This window comes from Rhinichthys klamathensis, unplaced genomic scaffold, assembly GCF_029890125.1.
Source record: "Rhinichthys klamathensis goyatoka isolate OS25496 unplaced genomic scaffold, OSU_Roscu_1.1 h1tg000461l_1, whole genome shotgun sequence".
NCBI lineage: Eukaryota > Metazoa > Chordata > Actinopteri > Cypriniformes > Leuciscidae > Rhinichthys > Rhinichthys klamathensis.
Window position 1 is genome coordinate 516,923 of NW_026606950.1, and position 19,131 is coordinate 536,053.

At 41.5% G+C, this 19,131-nt stretch overlaps 1 protein-coding gene across 1 annotated transcript; it reads right to left on the reverse strand.

Annotated features, from left to right (window-relative positions):
* Window positions 1–18: 18 nt before the first annotated feature.
* Window positions 19–17,902, reverse strand: dnajc16l (DnaJ (Hsp40) homolog, subfamily C, member 16 like). Its single transcript, XM_056236691.1, has 15 exons — window positions 17,790–17,902; window positions 16,855–17,048; window positions 16,569–16,635; window positions 15,360–15,681; window positions 11,529–11,713; window positions 10,618–10,722; window positions 10,372–10,530; window positions 10,150–10,280; window positions 9,888–10,065; window positions 9,626–9,808; window positions 8,177–8,253; window positions 6,911–6,991; window positions 6,734–6,823; window positions 5,057–5,227; window positions 19–1,043 (listed from the first exon to the last, which is right to left on the reverse strand). Exons 2-15 carry the CDS (start codon window positions 17,043–17,045, stop codon window positions 602–604), a joined length of 2,382 nt encoding a protein of 793 aa, XP_056092666.1. The 5' UTR covers window positions 17,046–17,048; window positions 17,790–17,902; the 3' UTR covers window positions 19–601.
* Between the last annotated feature and the right edge of the window lie 1,229 nt (window positions 17,903–19,131).

Genomic DNA, 19,131 nt, shown 5'->3' on the forward strand with positions numbered 1-19,131 from the left:
TATCTTCTCAAGTTTTCAAAACGTATAGTGACCTTTTCATGCACCACAGTTTAGTAAATTTGTAGTTAGAGATTTTGCATAAGGAGAATGGGTTGACTAAACCATTCCCACACACACACATTTTTTCTTATTTCTATAATCCAAATAGTGACTGGAAAAAAGGCAGAAAGGTTACCTTACTACGAACTGCTTCTGAAGCCAGGGCCACCGCTTGGACTCACCGGGTCCTGGACAAAATCATAAGGGTGGGCCGTGGCCGCCATATACCCAGCTGTGTTAAGACACATTTAGCCCTGTTGGAAGCTACACAGAGTGGCTTTATCTGGATATTGGCATCTTTACAGTAACGAAACAACCGTATTAACAAAAAGACAGTGTACTTTGCAGATGGAAAGGCGTTTTGCCCCTAAAGCAGCAGACGAGCACATGGTGCTCTAAATGAAGAAAACCTCTACTCATAACCAGTGCGTTTTACAGAATAACTTAATATCACATAATAACTAAGTCATTTGGATAGAAAAGATGTGGAAAGCTAGATTTCAACATCTTTCACATCACTACAGCATGCCTCCTGCAATAGGTCTGAGGACAAACGGGAGTCTTATTTCTGTGGCGTTATGGTGTCCAGACCGGGCCAGGCCGGGACATAGTGTCTTGGTAGAGTTCCCTCCATGAGCCTCTCCATCCACAGACCCAGTCGGTCCAGTTTGTGGTGGATCTCCAGAGTGGTGGCCTTCTGTCGGGAACTTGACCGGGACCTCGAGGGTTTGCTTGGCCCGGCTGTGGACGCATCCTCGTCGGACCACCTGCTACATTCGGCTTCCTCCCCCGTAAACACAGGTCTGAATAGGCAGAAGTACTTCTTGTGGCCGTTGAGCGCCAGGACGTGGCCAGTGTAGTCTGATTTGTTGGAGGTGGTGTCCTCCTCTTCCTCTTCATCCAAGCAGTCTGACGGCCTGGCATCAGGAGCCGACTCCATGAGTGAATCCATCCATTGGCTGTGCTTGTCCACGTTTAAAAACGAGTAGTGAAGAGTCTGAGACCTGCAAGAGGAAGTAGGAATAGCTTTTTTTTTTGGATTTGTTTGTTACAAAAATTACGTTTAGAGCAGGGGTGCTTAGTACAGCTACTGGAGATCTACTTTCTTTCAGCATTTAATTGCATTTAATGCTACTTTCCAGAATCGGAAATAGGAATTGTCCAACTTTTTAACGACCACTGGAACACTATTTAAGTTTGGACATCGTCATCATTTGACATCATATCCAAAAGACATTCCATTGGTTGTTCCAAGTGGAGGTGGGGAAGCTCCAGGCTGAGTTGTCTGAAATGCAGCATGACTGGAAATTGGAATTCTCCAGCTTTTTATTTGAAAATGATCACTGGAACGACACTTAAAGCTGCAGTCTGTAGCTTTTTTGGGTTAAAAATGATCCAAAATACATATTTCAGGAAAATACATAACCAGCCAGTGTTCAAAACTCTCTGCTTGCCGTAGCTCGATTCAAAGCGGTAAGCTTGTAATAATGTTTTTAATTCCAATGGGACTGGTGGATTTCCGCGGGAGATTCGAGCATGTCTTTGCGTCATTACGTCACATCTGTACACACACATCTGCACACACACATCTGTACACACACATCTGCACACACACATCTGCACACACACATCTGCACACACACATCTGCACACACACATCTGCACACACACATCTGCACACACACATCTGCACACACACATCTGCACACACACATCTGCACACACACATCTGCACACACACATCTGCACACACACATCTGCACACACACATCTGCACACACACATCAGCACACACACATCAGCACACACACATCTGCACACACACATCTGCACACACACATCAGTACACACACATCTGCACACACACATCTGTACACATAAAGAAGAGTCTCGGCTAGTCGGCTATATTGCGTGTGAGGATGCTGGAGGTGGAGATTTATAGCCTTTTCTCACAGCACTTGATATAATTAAACTTTTATTAATTTGTTGGCGGATCCAGAAAGGATCAAACGACGATCACCAGTGACAGCAGATTCACCCGCTGTAACATGCAGAAGACTTCGTTCGGACTTCGGAGCGGCTACAGAAAAAAAGAGACTGCAACCGGACCCATGCGAAAACAAGGATAATATCGGAAGGACAATACATGTAGTCACGCAATGCTGACGTTGTTAACATTAACAATTTGAGAACAAAGTATAATTTGCACGGTTTTGCGTGATATGATAACTTATAAGCGATTGTTAGATTTAATCAGCGCGATTTACTGCAATGTCAGAACCAGAACAAAGGTGGATGTTTCTTACTAGTTCACAGGGGTTAAAGTGAAAAAAATTCCTGAGCCTGAACTTTTTTGGGGGGGGGGGGTGATAAATGGTGCCATTGATTATCTTCAATGGCACCATTTATTTTCAAGTATTAGCTACAGCTGTATCTTAATGGCATCTTTTTATGAAAGAAAGCCAGTATCACTAATATTATAGCTACTGCTGTCTCAATGAAAATGATTTTCACCCAAATTTTAAACGTTAGGCTTCAAAAAATATAAAAACTTTTAATTTAAGTGAACTTAAAACAATCCTCACTTAAACCCATAATAAATGTCATATTTACCTGTACCATAGAGAAATTGAATAAGGTTATAAAACAGTCCGCACTGCATAAATTATAAATGAAATATAGATTAATCCTTATCAAAGCTACAAGCGTTCTTTAGTCAAGAGCAGTTAGTAATTTTATCTGTTCCCTCTGTTCTTTAGGTTAACTTTACTGACAGACAGAATTAATGGCTCCTGTGACTAAGATCTGCCGCTGGTGACAGGATCTCACGCATCTCATTCTCTCTCTACTATTTACTTACTTCCATTTAAGATTATTTAACTCATTTAAGACCGTTCTTGTGAGAATACTCGACAAAACGGACATTCTGGCATAAATGTGTGTGTTATTGACTGTTCGTTCAAGCGCGAAAGAGAACTCAATACTGGCGCGCGTCGTGTGTGTGTGCGCGCGCGCGCGTGTCAGGAGGACATTCACTGACAGCGCGATCTCTTTTGTCTTGTCGCGCAGGAATGGTTTAAAGCATTTGCGTGAATAAGAGTGTGATCATAACCCTAGCTAAAGGATGATAGAAAGAACGGATGGATGTTGCGTTAATTGCGTTAAATATTTTTTTTTTTTAGTAAGCTACACAGAATGTTCTACATTTAATATTTAGCTAACAGTCTGAATTTACCCATTATCCTGACCTGAGCTAATTTCCCGAATCAACCAACTCACATCTCCTTTCTTTCTTTTCATCCATGATGACATTAGTCACCTGTTATTGTTTCTGGCGTTTCATCACTAACGGTGTCGCAATTTATTTTTTTATAGTCTATGGTCGCAACCGCTATAACGTTACCTGCTCATTAGAACTTTCAGTGAGCTATTTTACACAGGCTCGGTCCTGCTCCTCCGTGGCAATGACGGCGTGCGGTTAAAAATCATAACAAACGAAGTTGAAAGTGTCCGCAATGGGAAATTACACCCGTGGGTAAGACATCATCCCCGGGCTTTATGAACTTGCGCTCCATGCTTTCACCGACGACGCTAATGTGACGTATGGATCTCAATCACACTGTGGACCCGCCTGCTCTGCTTCTGATAGGCTTGTAACGTTAGTTAGAGCTGCGATCCTCTCATATGATTGGTAGGTGAAATCAAGTGACTCGAAAATATTAAACCGCAAGCAAGTTCACAATTTTTTTTTCCCCTCACGGCCGCACGCCGGAGATCCGGCACGGTGCCGGAATACTTTAAGCCCTGAGTTCAGATTACATTTTCCGGTGAAAATTCTTATGTTGGTCATACTTCCAAAAAGAATAATCTGTGATTCTGAATGCCAGTATCGACACCGGCGGCGACTGACAGACACACACTCTCCTCAAACACTGTGTTCATCCGCGCTGTGCCGTGTCGAGGGTGTTGAAGTACAACTCACGTAAAGTTGATAATTCCGCGAATGACTGCAATTGCAGATTTCGAACAGAGATGGCGACAAAGAGGAAAAACGCCGGACTGCAGCTTTAAGGTCGGAGAGCCAACTTGTAAAGTGAGAAGTGTCCTTTGACATCATATCTAAAGGACATTTCATAGGTTGTTCCATGTGGAGGTCGGAGAATCCTGGATTGAGTTGTTCGGATCGCAGCATGACTGGAATATTTTTAATGTCAGAAGTATTGTTGTCAAAAGTACCGACTTCGGTACTACGTCGGTACTGAAATCTAAATAATGTGACGATAACAGCATTTCCCTGAGCAGTTGAGCAGATTCTTAAAGGGATAGTTCACCCAAAAAATAAACACTCTTGTCAGTAATTACTCTCCCTCATGTTGTTCAACCCCGTAAGACTTTCGTTCATCTTCAGAACACAAATGAAGATATTTGTGATTAAATCTGAGAGCTGGATCACTCCTCCATAGGCTTCTTAAGGGATCGAAACTGGCCGGCCCAAAAGTTATGAAAGACATCGTTAAAATAGTCCGAGTGACTACAGCGGCTCAACCTTAAGTTTATCAAGCGACGAGAATACTTTTTGTGCGCAAAAAACAAACAAAAATAACGACTTTATTCAACTCTTCATTTCCTTCTCTGTGGGCCGTGAGATTTCACGTAGTGTAACAGCGCAGCGCTTCTGTGTTGGACGTCACACGCAGGCTCACTATTGGCCGACGCTGGTCATGTGTGTGTGTGTGTGTGACGTACAACACAGAAGCTTTGCGCTGTTACAGTTAATTCAAAGTCAGATTAGGAATATTCCATGTTGTATCTTGAAGTTTTGAACTTTGGCTCAGTTGTCTAAAGCTCGATAGATGATGACGAATCCTACAATTCGTTTTGCAGATGTGCAACACATCAAGATGGGAAGTTAGTGTTAAATGGATCACAACTTAAACTCTGCAAGAAGGTTGATCTCCAGAAACAGGTTGTAGCATTCTCACAAACACACACACACACACACACACACAGGCCTCACCCTGAGAATGAATATACTTCTTTGGCAAATTTCCTGAGCAGCACTTGCTTAGAAGCATCAGTGAGGATCAGCACTACGTTGATGTGACCAGGCTTTAACCTGACTAGGTTACTCATGTAGGTGATGTCCGTCAGCTCCGTCACCTCCACAAAATTCTTTTTAGGTGGACGACTGTAACAGGAAAACCAACTCTTAGCAATTTGTCTAATAAACAGCTAAACACATTTTCGGTCCTGTTTACACCTGGTATTAAGATGCGTTTTGGTCGATCGAATGACAAGTGGAAAACGCTAAATACAGGTGTAACACTGTGTCCTAACCAGACGCGATGCGATAAGATTCCAGCGACAAATAATTTGTCTGTCCACACTAGATGCGTCAAAATCAATCAAAACCCACAGCCAATCAGAACAGTGTGTGGGCGGGCTCTCGCGGCAAGTGCACAGCACCAGAGAGTAATCTTGACGGCACTCGCAAGAAAATGGATAAGTAGGCTACATAATCACAAATATGTAGCCTACTCACATAATCACAAATATGTAGCCTACTCACATAATCACAAATATGTAGCCTACTCACATAATCACAAATATGTAGCCTACTCACATAATCATGAATATGTAGCCTACTCACATAATCATGAATATTCACAAATATTTCACCATTTAAACATTATTAAAAATACATAGGCTACTGAGTTACTAAAACAATCTTTGTCAAAGAATAAATTTGTTTGTTCACATTTGAACGTTTGTTTAATTTCAAGATCTGTTTATCTGATTATCCATTGTTTCTTTTACAGCTACAAAACTGGAGCACTAAATGATATTCAAAGTCACATTACACGCTTTTAACATTAAATAGAGCACATAAACAGTACCTGAGATTATGATTGCCACACTTTGTGTTTGTTGTTGGTTAAGACAAAAACTTAACATGGAAAAGATACCTTTTATCGCGTGTCGTGTGTAGTTAGGACACGGTGTAAACGGGATCTAAAACATTTAGAGCTTGTCCACTTTCGACCACTTTCAGAGGTAGTCGAAAACGCATTTGACCGGATTGCTTTCATAGTGTAGCCGCTCATGTGTTCGAACAGCCACAAAAGACCGTCTACTGACCTAATGTGTGAACGTTATGGAAAGTGCGCTAGCCAGACGGGATTTAAACTTTGTCGGCTGAAGTTCCAAATTTGGTTTGAAGACGAAAAACACACCAAGCACAATGTTCTCCCACCATTCCTGATTTCTAACACACACACTCACAGTGTTCAGCGTGATCTTGCGGCTGTCAGAGCAGAAACGAAAGCTGCTGCTCTCCGTGTGTTTTTCTGTCGTCTCCAGGCGCGTTCATATGCAAAATGCGCAGGCTTATTTTGTCCATTACATCAAAAGATCTGAACCCCCAGATACATTTACCCGCCCACAGACCCTCCTCTCAAAGAAATCAGGACAGAAGTGCTTGGAAGTGAACAAAAGAGACTGTTTAAAACACCAGGTGTAAACGGGAACGTGTCTCCTTCATCGAATGATACGATCGTCCAAAACGCATCTTAATACCAGGTGTTAATACCATAAACAGGGCCTGTGATCTCAAATTCTATATTTAACATGCTGTTATGTGTCATTGTGCAATTTTGTCATTCAATTATATAATCTCAAACAAGCAGTTTCACACCTTGAAGTGCTCTCAGGTCCTGGAGAGCTCTCCGCTGTCTTTGGTGAATCAGTGGTCTTTTGTTTGGCTGGTTTTTCTTCCCCAGAGTCACTGTTCATGAAAAAAAAACAGGTAAATATAATTACAACTCTCTTTAGAAATGCACTGGGATATAACAAACCAAACCTGGAGTCCTACCTGAAAGCCTGAATGATTACAGTCCCAAACAGGATGAAAAGAGCGGAGAAGATCAGAGACAGTACGGGCATCATCTCACGCCTGGGGGAAGCAGAACTAGATGTAAGCTCTTAGGTTTTAAAAATTGAAGGGCTGCAAAAACTAATGAAATTCAATAAAAAAACTATGAAAATAGTAGTGCTGCCCCCTAATAGTTGACCAAACTTTAATTGATGAGAAGAGGCTCGGTCAACAAAATTTTAATTGGTCAGTTGGTTGCAAAAAAAAAAATCCACAGGAATTGGTGAAGTCACACAGTCCATGACGGTCAGATCGTTAACACGGCTGGTCCATGTGGTAATTATGTTGGACAGGAAATCCAAAGTGTGGGATCATTTCGAGAGGGTTAAGGAGGACCCCAAACTCTGCATGCAAATGTTTGCCTCTATCTCAAACATGGCTTATTATTTGAAACATGTATGTAGTAGCCTAACTTTAGCCACTTTACATGGCATCCCGCTCTACTGTAACCTAGATAAATGTGTGCTATCATTAGGCGCATATCCAAGCGTTCGTGCGGAAGCTAAACTAGTACTGCGCTTACTGCATGACGTTTAACTTAATGTGCATTTCTCACTATAGGCGATGACACTGACTGATAAATGTCATTATTAGTTAGTTGAGTCTGTAAACATTTGTATTTAAAACCATTTTTGCATGAAATGTATAACACAGACGCAGCCGGATCATTTCCATAATGACGGACGCAATCTACCAAGTTCAGTGCAAATTAGCATCTGGTTTAAGACATGGTTTTTTGGCCATTAAATAAGGGTGCAAATACTAGTAAATTGACGAGCGCAAACCATAGTAAATCACCTTGCGTGATTCATTTAATACTCTGTCCATAAATTTTGCGTCTGAAAGGGAAACTCATACAAATGCATATGCAATAACTTCACATTGGCTCCCAGTTACATTTAGGATTGATTTTAAAGTATTCTTACTGGTATATAAATCATTCAATGGGCTAGGACCTCAATACATTGCAGATATGCTCACTGAATATAAACCCAACAGATCACTCAGATCATTAGGATCACATCAGCTAGAAATACCAAGGGTTCACTGTCTTTAGTAAGGGTTTGCCCTGGCGCCAGTTGTTAGTAAATCTGGACCCAAGACTGTGGAAATACGTGGCTGGTTCATGACAGGCTTAGGTTTGACTGGAAAAGAGGTAAAAAAAACTGCATTTAACAGGACTGTGAATTCTACGGTTGTGCTCACCAGTTAGAGTAGAGAAGATCAAAGTAAAACTGAGCGAGGTAATCATATGCAGTGTTTATCCACTGAATCAGAAACATCTGGAACAAAAAAAGACAAAAAATATATGATTGCATTGATTATTTCTCTCATTATCATTTCTAGTACCGGTAATTAGATCTTGAGGTTCAACACAATATTCTAAAATCCTTAAATCTCAGAGTTGAAATGGCAAAGTCACAAAGACAATCTTATCCCTAGGCCTGTCACGATAACACATTTTGCTGGACGATAAATTGTCCAAGAAATTATTGCGATAAACGATAATATTGTCGTTCTGAGACCATTTACATCTAAAATTATGATAATGGCATAATAATGCAGGTACACCTTTTCAAAGATCAATAAACTTTTTTTTCTAAAGACTATTTAACACTGAAAATTGAAAATATTTAAAATATCCACAATAAATGAACAAAATAACCAAAAACAATAAAAGCAATGGACTCTCAGTCTCTGTTAACAAAAAACAGAGCACTTGAATAAATACCAAAAACAATAAATAAAATGGATGTAAACAAAACAAGACCCTACCTTATGATAAATTATTTGTTATTAAAGCATTAACACACAAACCACTGTTAATTTAACATAAAAGCAAGCCGGCTACTGCGTGCATGGTTTGGCATGACTGAATGCGCGCTCCCTTAATAATTCCTAAAAAGCTGACAGTTCATCACGATCTCACACATCTCTGTTATTATCAATGAAGCTTTCATAATATATACACTTTGTTCGTTATAATTAGAGGATTTGCCAGCATACAGAATTCAGCACTGAACAAAAAGTCAGTTTTGAGCGGTCTATCTTAAATGCTTCTGATTGGCCATTGCGTTCAAGAAATCAACACACGTCTGTGATTGGCTACATCGCTCAACGCTGCAAACATGTTATAATAGAAACTCTGGCCTGTAAATCGTTTCCATTTTGTTTTAGTTGTTCTTGTTGCTTTTCTGCAACAGATGAATAAAAATCTATTCGTTTTTATGTTTTATTTATAGATATTTCTAGTTTGCGGGAGTCCCGCGAATCGTTTTATTCTCCCGCACCCGCACACACAGAGTGAGTGCATTACCGCCCGCGCCCGCGCCCGGCCATCAGATCTAGAGCCGCGCCGCACTCTATTGCGCTGGGAGCGCACGTCTGTAGATCAAGGGCCCGGCCCGAGGATAGTGACGGGAAATATCGGCCCGACCCGCTCGGGCTCGGGCAGAATAAGCTCTAGTTCACTCCTCTACGCTAAGGAACCGAGAGTTGTCGTCCAGTCTCTTTGGTAGAGAGAGAGAGACACGAGCAAAACAAACAAACATGCAAATGGAAATTATTGCGGCCGGAAAAATTATCGAGCGATTAATTGATTTATTGACTATCGCGACAGGCCTACTTATCCCCTCATTACTCTGTATGACTTACAGACGCAAACTCGTTGTTTAGTTCAGGGAGCATGGCATCGTGGGTAAGGTAGGAGGGGTCTCTTTGCAGGAGCTCAAGCAGCTCATGGAGGCGGTGCTTATCATCATCACTCCCATTCCATCCACCCGTCACTGTCCGATACAACACCCTTCCAGCAGCGCTGCGTCTCTCCAGGACGATCACCTGAAGTCATACGCACAGAAGATCTAAATTCATATGGCATCAAAAAAGGTGACTAAACAGGCCCATTAATGTCACTGACCTGTGGAGGGGTTGTGTCGTCCTTTTTGAGCAGGGTGTCACAGAGAGGCTGCTGTTTTCTCTGATAAACATAAGCAAACCTGAGGACTTCTTTAGTGTTGGAGGAAGCAAAGTCAAAGAACGCCTCATTCACAGACACAAACTGCTCTCCTTCACCAGTAACGAGAAGAACACAGTACCTGTCAACCAGAAAGACAGGAGATGAAGTTTTCACAGACACACAAGTCCATCAACTGCAATTACGTAGAGGTGAGATTTCTTACTTCCTGCGACGGTGGAACTGTTTAACTGGACACAGCTCATCAAAGAGTTTCTGATTCACCAGGCGCGGCACCAGGAGAAAACGGTTATTGGACACAAACTCGTCAATTATCTGCTTTTTCATCCCTCTTGCCTACGGGTAAAAACAGAAGAGGACTTGTCCAGCAAAACAACAACGGCTGGTACACAGTCTGTGAGAAAACTGGCTGTTAGCAGGGCTTCACCTGTATAACATCAGCTGGTTTCTCGGTGTTCTCTTTGAACAGGAGCATGGTGGGAGCGTATGTGTTGATGTTGAAACTCTGCACAACTTGGGAGGTCTCGGTCAGGCCCATATCCACATAGCCAAACCTCACGTAGTCTTTATAGGCAAACGCGGTGAGCTGTGAACAAGAGTATATAACAACTTGTGTCAAGAAAATAGATTTAGAAGACCGACTATTTGAACAGTTACTATAATAAACACTCACCTTATACAAAAGAGGGATATTAGATGCTACATCAAACATTATCACTCTTGGTTTATTCTCCTCACGCCAACTGTTTAAAAACTCGAGGTAGCTGTTATCCGTCACCTTAAACAAAAGAGGGTAAGGAAAAGAAATATAAACAGGAAATGAGGGAAAGGAAAGGGAGAAAAGGGAACAGGAAGTGAATAAGAAAGGAAAAGAGAAAAGGGAAAGGAAAAGTAGAAAGGAAAATTTAAAAGCAGTGGAAAAGGATAAGGAGATTAGGAAAAGTGAGAAGGGCAATGTAAAGGGGGAAAAGGAAAGAGAGGAAAAGAAAGCAGAAAAAAGACAGGGAAAGTGAAAAGAGATGGAAGAAAATTAGGAAAGGGAATGGAAAAGGAAAGGGAGGAAAAGGAACATGAAGGGAAAAAGGAAACGTAAAAGAGAGAAGGGAAATGGGAAAGGGAGAGGAAAAGGATGAGAATGGGAAAGGCAAATGGAATTGGAAATAGGAATGAATGGGAAAAAGAAAGGGAAATGAGAAGGAAATGGGTAAAGGCAAATGAAATAGAAAGGAAAAGAAAGCGGACAAAAGGAAAGGAAGGGAAAGGGGGAAGGAAAGAAAAAGGAAATGGAAAATGAACAGAGATGGATAAATAAAAAGTAAAAAGAAAATGGGTGAAAGAAAAAAGTTGAAAGGGAAAGAGAGGAAAAGGTACATGAATAGAAAAGGAAAAGAAAAGCAAAGATAAAATAGAAAAAAGGGAGTGGAAAAGAAGATAACGGGGAAAGGAAGTAAAAATTCAATTATTAACTCTTTTAATATAATTCATATGAATGCGTATATTTATAGTCCATATTTGAGCCAATGCTTGTATTAAGCAGTTGAACCTGACAACCTGAATAATTAGAAATATAGTTCAAAGTCCTACCTTCTCCACAAGCTTCTGGGGCAGAAGGCTTTCCACGAACTGCCTCAAGTGTTCCCTGGCCACAGAGTAGTGGAAGAAAGTGACTTTGCCATTGATTAAACCAAGTATGGAAGGTGTGCGGTGGGCGCCAAGATGGTTAGCCAGCTGTCTCTCATATCCAATATCCACCACACCGATGCCAATCCCTTCAGATCAAAACAAGAGGTTATATTCGGAGGATAAGTGATGTTTTCTAAAAAAACAACAAAAAAACCCATCTACAATAGACTATTGGAGCATTTTACCCAGTACTTGTGTGCTATGCATTCTTAAAGGGTTAGTTCACCCAAAAATGAAAATGATGTCATTAATGACTCTCCCTCGTGTCGTCCCAAGCCCGTCAGACCTCCGTTCATCTTCAGAACACAGTTTAAGATATTTTAGATTTAGTCCGAGAGCTTTCTGTCCCTCCATTGTAAATGTGTGTACGGTATACTGTCCTTGTCCAGAAAGGAAATAAAGACATCATCAAAGTAGTCCATGTGACATCAGTGGGTTAGTTAGAGTGTGTTGAAGCATCGAAAATACATTTTGGTCCAAAAATAACAAAAACTAGGATCAGCATTGTATTGTAAACCCCCTGATCCCTAACCCCACCCCTAATCCTACCCATCTCTGCCCCCTGATCCCTAACCCCACCCCTAATCCAACCCATCTCCGCCCCCTGATCACTAACCCCACCCCTAATCCTACCCATCTCCGCCCCCTGATCCCTAACCCCACCCCTAATCCAACCCATCTCCGCCCCCTGATCCCTAACCCCACCCCTAATCCTACCCATCTCCGCCCCTGATCCCTAACCCCACCCCTAATCCAACCATCTCCGCCCCCTGATCACTAACAACGTCATTGCCTTTATTCAGCATTGTATTGTCTTCCGGTTCTGTTGTGGATCCGCGTTCAGTGCCGCCGCCGCTGACGTGTGTCTGGTGTGTGTGTGTGTGTGTGTGTATTCTGGTTCTGTTGTGGATCCGCGTTCAGAGCCGCCGCTGACGTAAGACGCTGCTGACGTGTGTCTGGTGTGTGTGTGTGTGTGTGTGTGTATTCCGGTTCTGTTGTGGATCCGCGTTCAGTGCCGCCGCTGACGTAAGACGCTGCTGACGTGTGTCTGGTGTGTGTGTGTGTGTGTGTGTGTATTCCGGTTCTGTTGTGGATCCGCGTTCAGAGCCGCCGCTGACGTAAGACGCTGCTGACGTGTGTCTGGTGTGTGTGTGTGTGTGTGTGTGTATTCCGGTTCTGTTGTGGATCCGCGTTCAGTGCCGCCGCTGACGTAAGACGCTGCTGACGTGTGTCTGGTGTGTGTGTGTGTGTGTGTATTCCGGTTCTGTTGTGGATCCGCGTTCAGTGCCGCTGCTGACGTAAGACGCTGCTGACGTGTGTGTGGTGTGTGTGTGTGTGTGTATTCCGGTTCTGTTGTGGATCCGCGTTCAGTGCCGCTGCTGACGTGTGTCTGGTGTGTGTGTGTGTGTGTGTTTGTGTATTCGGGTTCTGTTGTGGATCCGCGTTCAGTGCCGCCGCTGACGTAAGACGCTGCTGACGTGTGTGTGGTGTGTGTGTGTGTGTGTGTGTGTGTATTCCGGTTCTGTTGTGGATCCGCGTTCAGTGCCGCTGCTGACGTAAGACGCTGCTGACGTGTGTGTGGTGTGTGTGTGTGTGTGTATTCCGGTTCTGTTGTGGATCCGCGTTCAGTGCCGCTGCTGACGTGTGTCTGGTGTGTGTGTGTGTGTGTGTTTGTGTATTCGGGTTCTGTTGTGGATCCGCGTTCAGTGCCGCCGCTGACGTAAGACGCTGCTGACGTGTGTGTGGTGTGTGTGTGTGTGTGTGTGTGTATTCTGGTTCTGTTGTGGATCCGCGTTCAGTGCCACTGCTGACGTAAGACGCTGCTGACGTGTGTCTGGTGTGTGTGTGTGTGTGTGTGTGTGTGTGATGTAAGACGCTGCTGACGTGTGTCTGGTGTGTGTGTGTGTGTGTGTGTGTGTGTGTGTGTGTGACGTAAGACGCTGCTGACGTGTGTCTGGTGTGTGTGTGTGTGTGTGTGTGTGTGTGTGTGTGTGAGACGTAAGACGCTGCTGACGTGTGTCTGGTGCGCCCGAGCTTCGTTTACAGTCTGAGGGAGACGCACGCTGGAAACAAAACAATCTTCGCAAACATGTCTAAGGATTTCCACACAGAGGAAGACTCAGCCATATTTATTTGAACCCGAACACACGGACGCACCAGACACACGTCAGCAGCATAGACATAATAAATACATAGACGCCCTATTGGCCGCTGCAGCGTACGTCAACGGCCCCGCCATTTTGGGGATGGCAACTTTCCCATACCTCTCATACCGGGAATTGAGAAAAATGCCTGTTTTGTGCGCTGCTTGGGGCTGTACACATCGCCACACAATTGAAAACAGCTTTCGAGGAATTACCTTTCACAAGCAAGACTGAACGTTTGTTTTTGGTTGTATTTGGTCATGATTTAATTAGTAATAGTAACGTTCAGAGGTTACATTTAAAAATACTACTGTTATTGTGTCACGAAATGTAGTTTTAATAGTTTTTCAGTCGACAATATAGTTGTTTAAAGCTCAAATCTGTGGTTTGTTTATAAAGATAGCGCATATTTAAAAATTTGATTTGACGTTTTCGGAGTTGTAAGATGCGCTCAGCGCTCGTCTACCCCGCCTGGAACAGCGTCCCTCGGCCAGTGCCAATTAACATTGTATCCTGCTGTATGTTTGACTGAAGCTACTTTTGTTATAATGGCTATTACTGATCAATAAAACTGAAATTTAACAAAAAGAGTTAAATACTAAAATGTCACTATTTAACTTATTTTTTATTGTATATATTCTGTAATTGATATTTCTTATTCTATTGCTATTATTATAGTATTATTAATAAACTATGTGCTATTATCAATATTTTTATGATTGTATTATTGTACTTATGATATTATATAATTATACTATTCATTACTATTTTATTTGCTGTATACTATTTGTTTATTTTATTGACTAAACTATTTACTATTACTTCTCACTTTATGTTATATTTACTATTTGCATTGCACTATAGTTGTACCGTAACATATGTATTATCATAAAGGATCCATCAGTTATCTTTGTTATTGCTAAAATCTGGTCAATCACAGACCAAGTGGCTTGACACCTAATCCTACCCATCTCCGCCCCTGACCCCTAATCCCACCAATCTCCGCCCCCTGATCCCTAACCCCACCCCTAATCCTACCCATCACCGCCCGCTGACCCCTAACCCCACCTCTAATCCTACCCATCTCCACCCCTGACCCCACCCCTAATCCTACCCATCACCGCCCGCTGACCCCTAACCCCACCCCTAATCCTACCCATCACCGCCCGCTGATCCCTAACACCACCCCTAATCCTACCCATCACCGCCCGCTGACCCCTAACCCCACCCCTAATCCTACCCATCTCCGCCCCTGACCCCACCCCTAATCCCACCCATCTCCGCCCCTGACCCCTATTCCTACCAATCTCCGCCCCCTGATCCCTAACCCCACCCCTAATCCTACCCATCACCGCCCGCTGACCCCTAACCCCACCCCTAATCCTACCCATCTCCGCCCCTGACACCACCCCTAATCCCACCCATCTCCGCCCCTGACCCCTAATCCCACCCCTAATCCTACCAATCTCCGCCCCCTGTTCCCTAACCCCACCCCTAATCCTACCCATCACCGCCCGCTGACCCCACCCCTAATCCTACCATGTTGGCCTTCATGTGTATTAGAATATCACACAACTCCTGAACCTACCTAATGGCTCCAGCTCCAGCACTGTGTCCTTCCATACGGGCTCGATGTGAATGCAGGTGAAGCACCACTCTGATGTGATCTTGATCAGGTAGGGCCTCTTGAAACTATCCGGCAGCACCTCATTCATGTATTGGTTGAAGTGAAGGAGGTGCTTGCTCTCTGTGAAATCTCGACTCGTCCGAGGAAAGTGAAAGAATGACTCATCGAAGTAGAAACTGTCTTGAAAGTGTCTGAAGCCTTGTGGCGCCCGTGCAAAGTTTTGATTCTCGTCCATTTGACCAAAACGGTCATAGTTTGCCCTTCGCTCCTCATTGGAAAGAATCTATGTAAAGTGAATCAAATGTTCAAATGTTGAATCGAATTCAAATGTTAACATGAATCTTACACCAGTTGCTATATACTTCAAATTGTGTAATCTCCTGCTTATTTTATGTGTAAACAAAAAAAGGGAGAAACCTTTTAAAAACTATCATGTTGTTAGTGTACTGGATGTGAACCCTTAAAAGAAGTCTTTATAATGAGAAAATTTTATTTGGGTGTATGTGTAAACATACATCACAGAAAACACTATTGATTTGCCAACTTTCTGAAATAAAAATTGCTATAACTATTATATCAAAATGCCCATCGTGTGGAGTATTCACGTAAACACAGCTGGTTATGTCTAAAGTGAAAGCAAACAGTTGGGTGTAAATCAGATGCGTAGAAATATAATCGATACGTGCGTTTGGTCTTAAAGAGACAAATATTCCTAATATTCCTACTTGCTGCTCTGTGTCATTAATGTGATTGTGTGAATCAAACAAAAGAGAAAATAACTTGCTGCTCTTGACTGAATAACTTTTGTTTTTGATTTGCATTGTGCATTGAAATGTATTATTTTTAATAACATAAATGAGATAAAATAACACAAAATAACTATATCATGATATATATCGTTATCGTTTCACATTTGAAAATATATTCAAAAAAGACAGTTAGCCTAGTTAATTTTTTTTTAATAATATTCACAATATTACTGTTTTTATCTGTGGTTTTAATAAAATAAAATAAGCCTTAGTGAGCAAAAGAGACTTCTTTTAGAAATATTAAAATTTCTTACGGATACGCACACATATATATTAGGTAACATGGCAAAAATAATAAAACCCTGAATGGTTTTGTTTTTACTTTATATTATTTCTTACATACACAACGCAACCATCGTACCTCGTAAGATTTAGTGATCTTGATAAACATGTCTTCTGCCCCTGGACTTTTGTTCTTGTCTGGATGCCTATGGATAAAGAAATGTGAACAAAAGAAATTAAACAAATGTGGCTGTTACATAATCATTACACAATGTGTCTTCTTTACAGCACACTAATACGAGTCAAGGAGAAGGATGCTAATTATGGTGGATGAATCAAATGAAAAAACCTTATTCACAGCAAGCATTATTCCCATTCAGAGTCTGTGCTCGGTCTCCACAATGATCTCTGCACTGAATACTCACCATTCCCTTGCGAGTCTCTTGTACACTTTCTTGATTTCGGCCTGACTGGCGTGTCTGGACACTCCAAGAACTTTGTAGGGATCGAACTCAGGCGCAGATGCTAGTGAGTCTCCAAACAGAGCCAGGAGAAGAATGGCCCAAACACAGCCGTTCACAAACACACTCCAGCCTCCCATCTTCTTCTGCTTCATGAACTACAGGATAAACAAACAGAGGAGACTGGGGCTAGTCATCACACATTATACTCAAAGAAATAATCCTCAGGGAAAGAAGACTGTTCTTTATAGTCACACATTTTAAAATCTTGGCACAACATAAAAGCTACTGAACATTACAACCGTTATTGCCCAGGAACAAATACAAACTTCAATGAATCCATGTTTTCACACTAGGCAACATGCTAAGTTGTCACAATAGAACCTGCCATTAAACAGACTCAATTTAAACATTACATTTAAAAACTATGAAACAAAATAAGTCATTAAAGTGCAAAAATGTAAAAAGTAAAAAAAAATGTCAAACCATTGTTTTGGCCAACAAAATATGTGGTAACATGATTCGTCACAATAAAATCTCAGTCAGTCGATCAATACACTGTACACGCATATTTTTAATAATTAATGCTAGTATTACAATAGGTTTAATTGTTTCTATGGGAACCAGCACATCATAACGATCAATGCAAATCGGCATCAGATCAGCTGCGCGGTGTGATCATATGATCAGTGCAGTTCAAATGCAAGACAGCGACTATTCACAGCAGACACAAACGCTGTCAGCTTCTTATAACACAGATATACTGGGGAAAAAATGATTTCCCCTTGTAATGTGTTCAGTGAACAGAAGCGCGAGCTGCACGCCCTACAGAGGAATGACGCTATCACGGCAGTAATGCATACTTCATTAACCACACAAATCCAGAATAATGGTAATACCGAGGCTTGCTCTAATCGTATTTATCCACAATTTAGCAGCAATCCATATTCTCCTGATGGTAATGGATCTTTTCCAAAGCTTTCACCTGCACGGCACTTCCGGTAGTGAAGGATTCTGGATAAACACTTTCTAAGATAAAAGTCCGACTGATTTCATCTCAACTTATTATTATTATTATTTGCAGTATAACAGTACAAAGTACATATCTCAATTCTGACATCCGATCATATTTAATAAAGCAATGTATTTTTTTTAATTTTTAACAGGTCATTTCATTTTTTGAAAGGGAGATTATGAGCAGTGATTTATATGTCTCTTATATATTTTTAAGAACTACACTGTACTACATTGTATTATTTTGTACATTGTATTATTTTACAGTTCAATGAACGAGAATTTAATACCCGTTCAGACACGTCGTGTCACATTTTTAAAGTTTAATTTTTTTTTACTGTTAGTTTATATTTACTCAGCCAAAATTGTTCCGACATGCAAAACAAGATTAACACAGTGGTGTGACTTTTTGGAAATATCACGCTGACATCTGCTGTTCAAAACAATGTAAATGCAACGAAAACACAGTCCAAACATAATGAGATGAGACCTTTTACAAACCAATCGCAAATGTTTTCATGAAATTGTTTCAACTTCTTAGACAGATCATGTTTTAAACTATATAGAAATATAAAATGTGAATGATTATAAAAACGACAAGAGATCATCGGTTCACATTGAGATAAACACCATTGCCGAAATCGCGTGACATGTTAAATGAACGAATCCGACCCATCACTACCAGTTTGAAAAGTGTCTCTCTCCGAATCACTGATTCGACACAAAACATTTGAAACATTTTCGAAGATTAATATTTTTTTTTAACTCCTGCTAATACCACATTAAGGGAATGAGTTAAGTGAGCGGTTTCTGACGCATCAAAGTTCTTTTTTTTTTTTTTTTTTGCTTTTAGCACTCTTTCCCAGAAGATTAAGTGGCTAAAATAAGTCATTGCATCGTTCGCTCAATAGCTAAGGAGCAAAACACAACTGCTGGGGAACCCAAGGATGTCAAGGAACAGTTCAGTCTGAACTCATTTATTTATGTAAATCTTTTCAACCGCCCTCAGATAGCCCCACTCGTTTACAAAATTGGTGGGCGTTGGTTCCCAAGTTTTTTCGAGATTTGTGAAAAAAGACCACCCATTCCCAGTTCACCAAGAGAAGGTAAGTGGCGATATTATTATTTATCTATTAATGAATGATATTTAAATTTCTGACACACAAGTCAACATTTCCATGTGCCAGTTATAACATTGACTTCAATTAATGTTCAACAAATTCCATC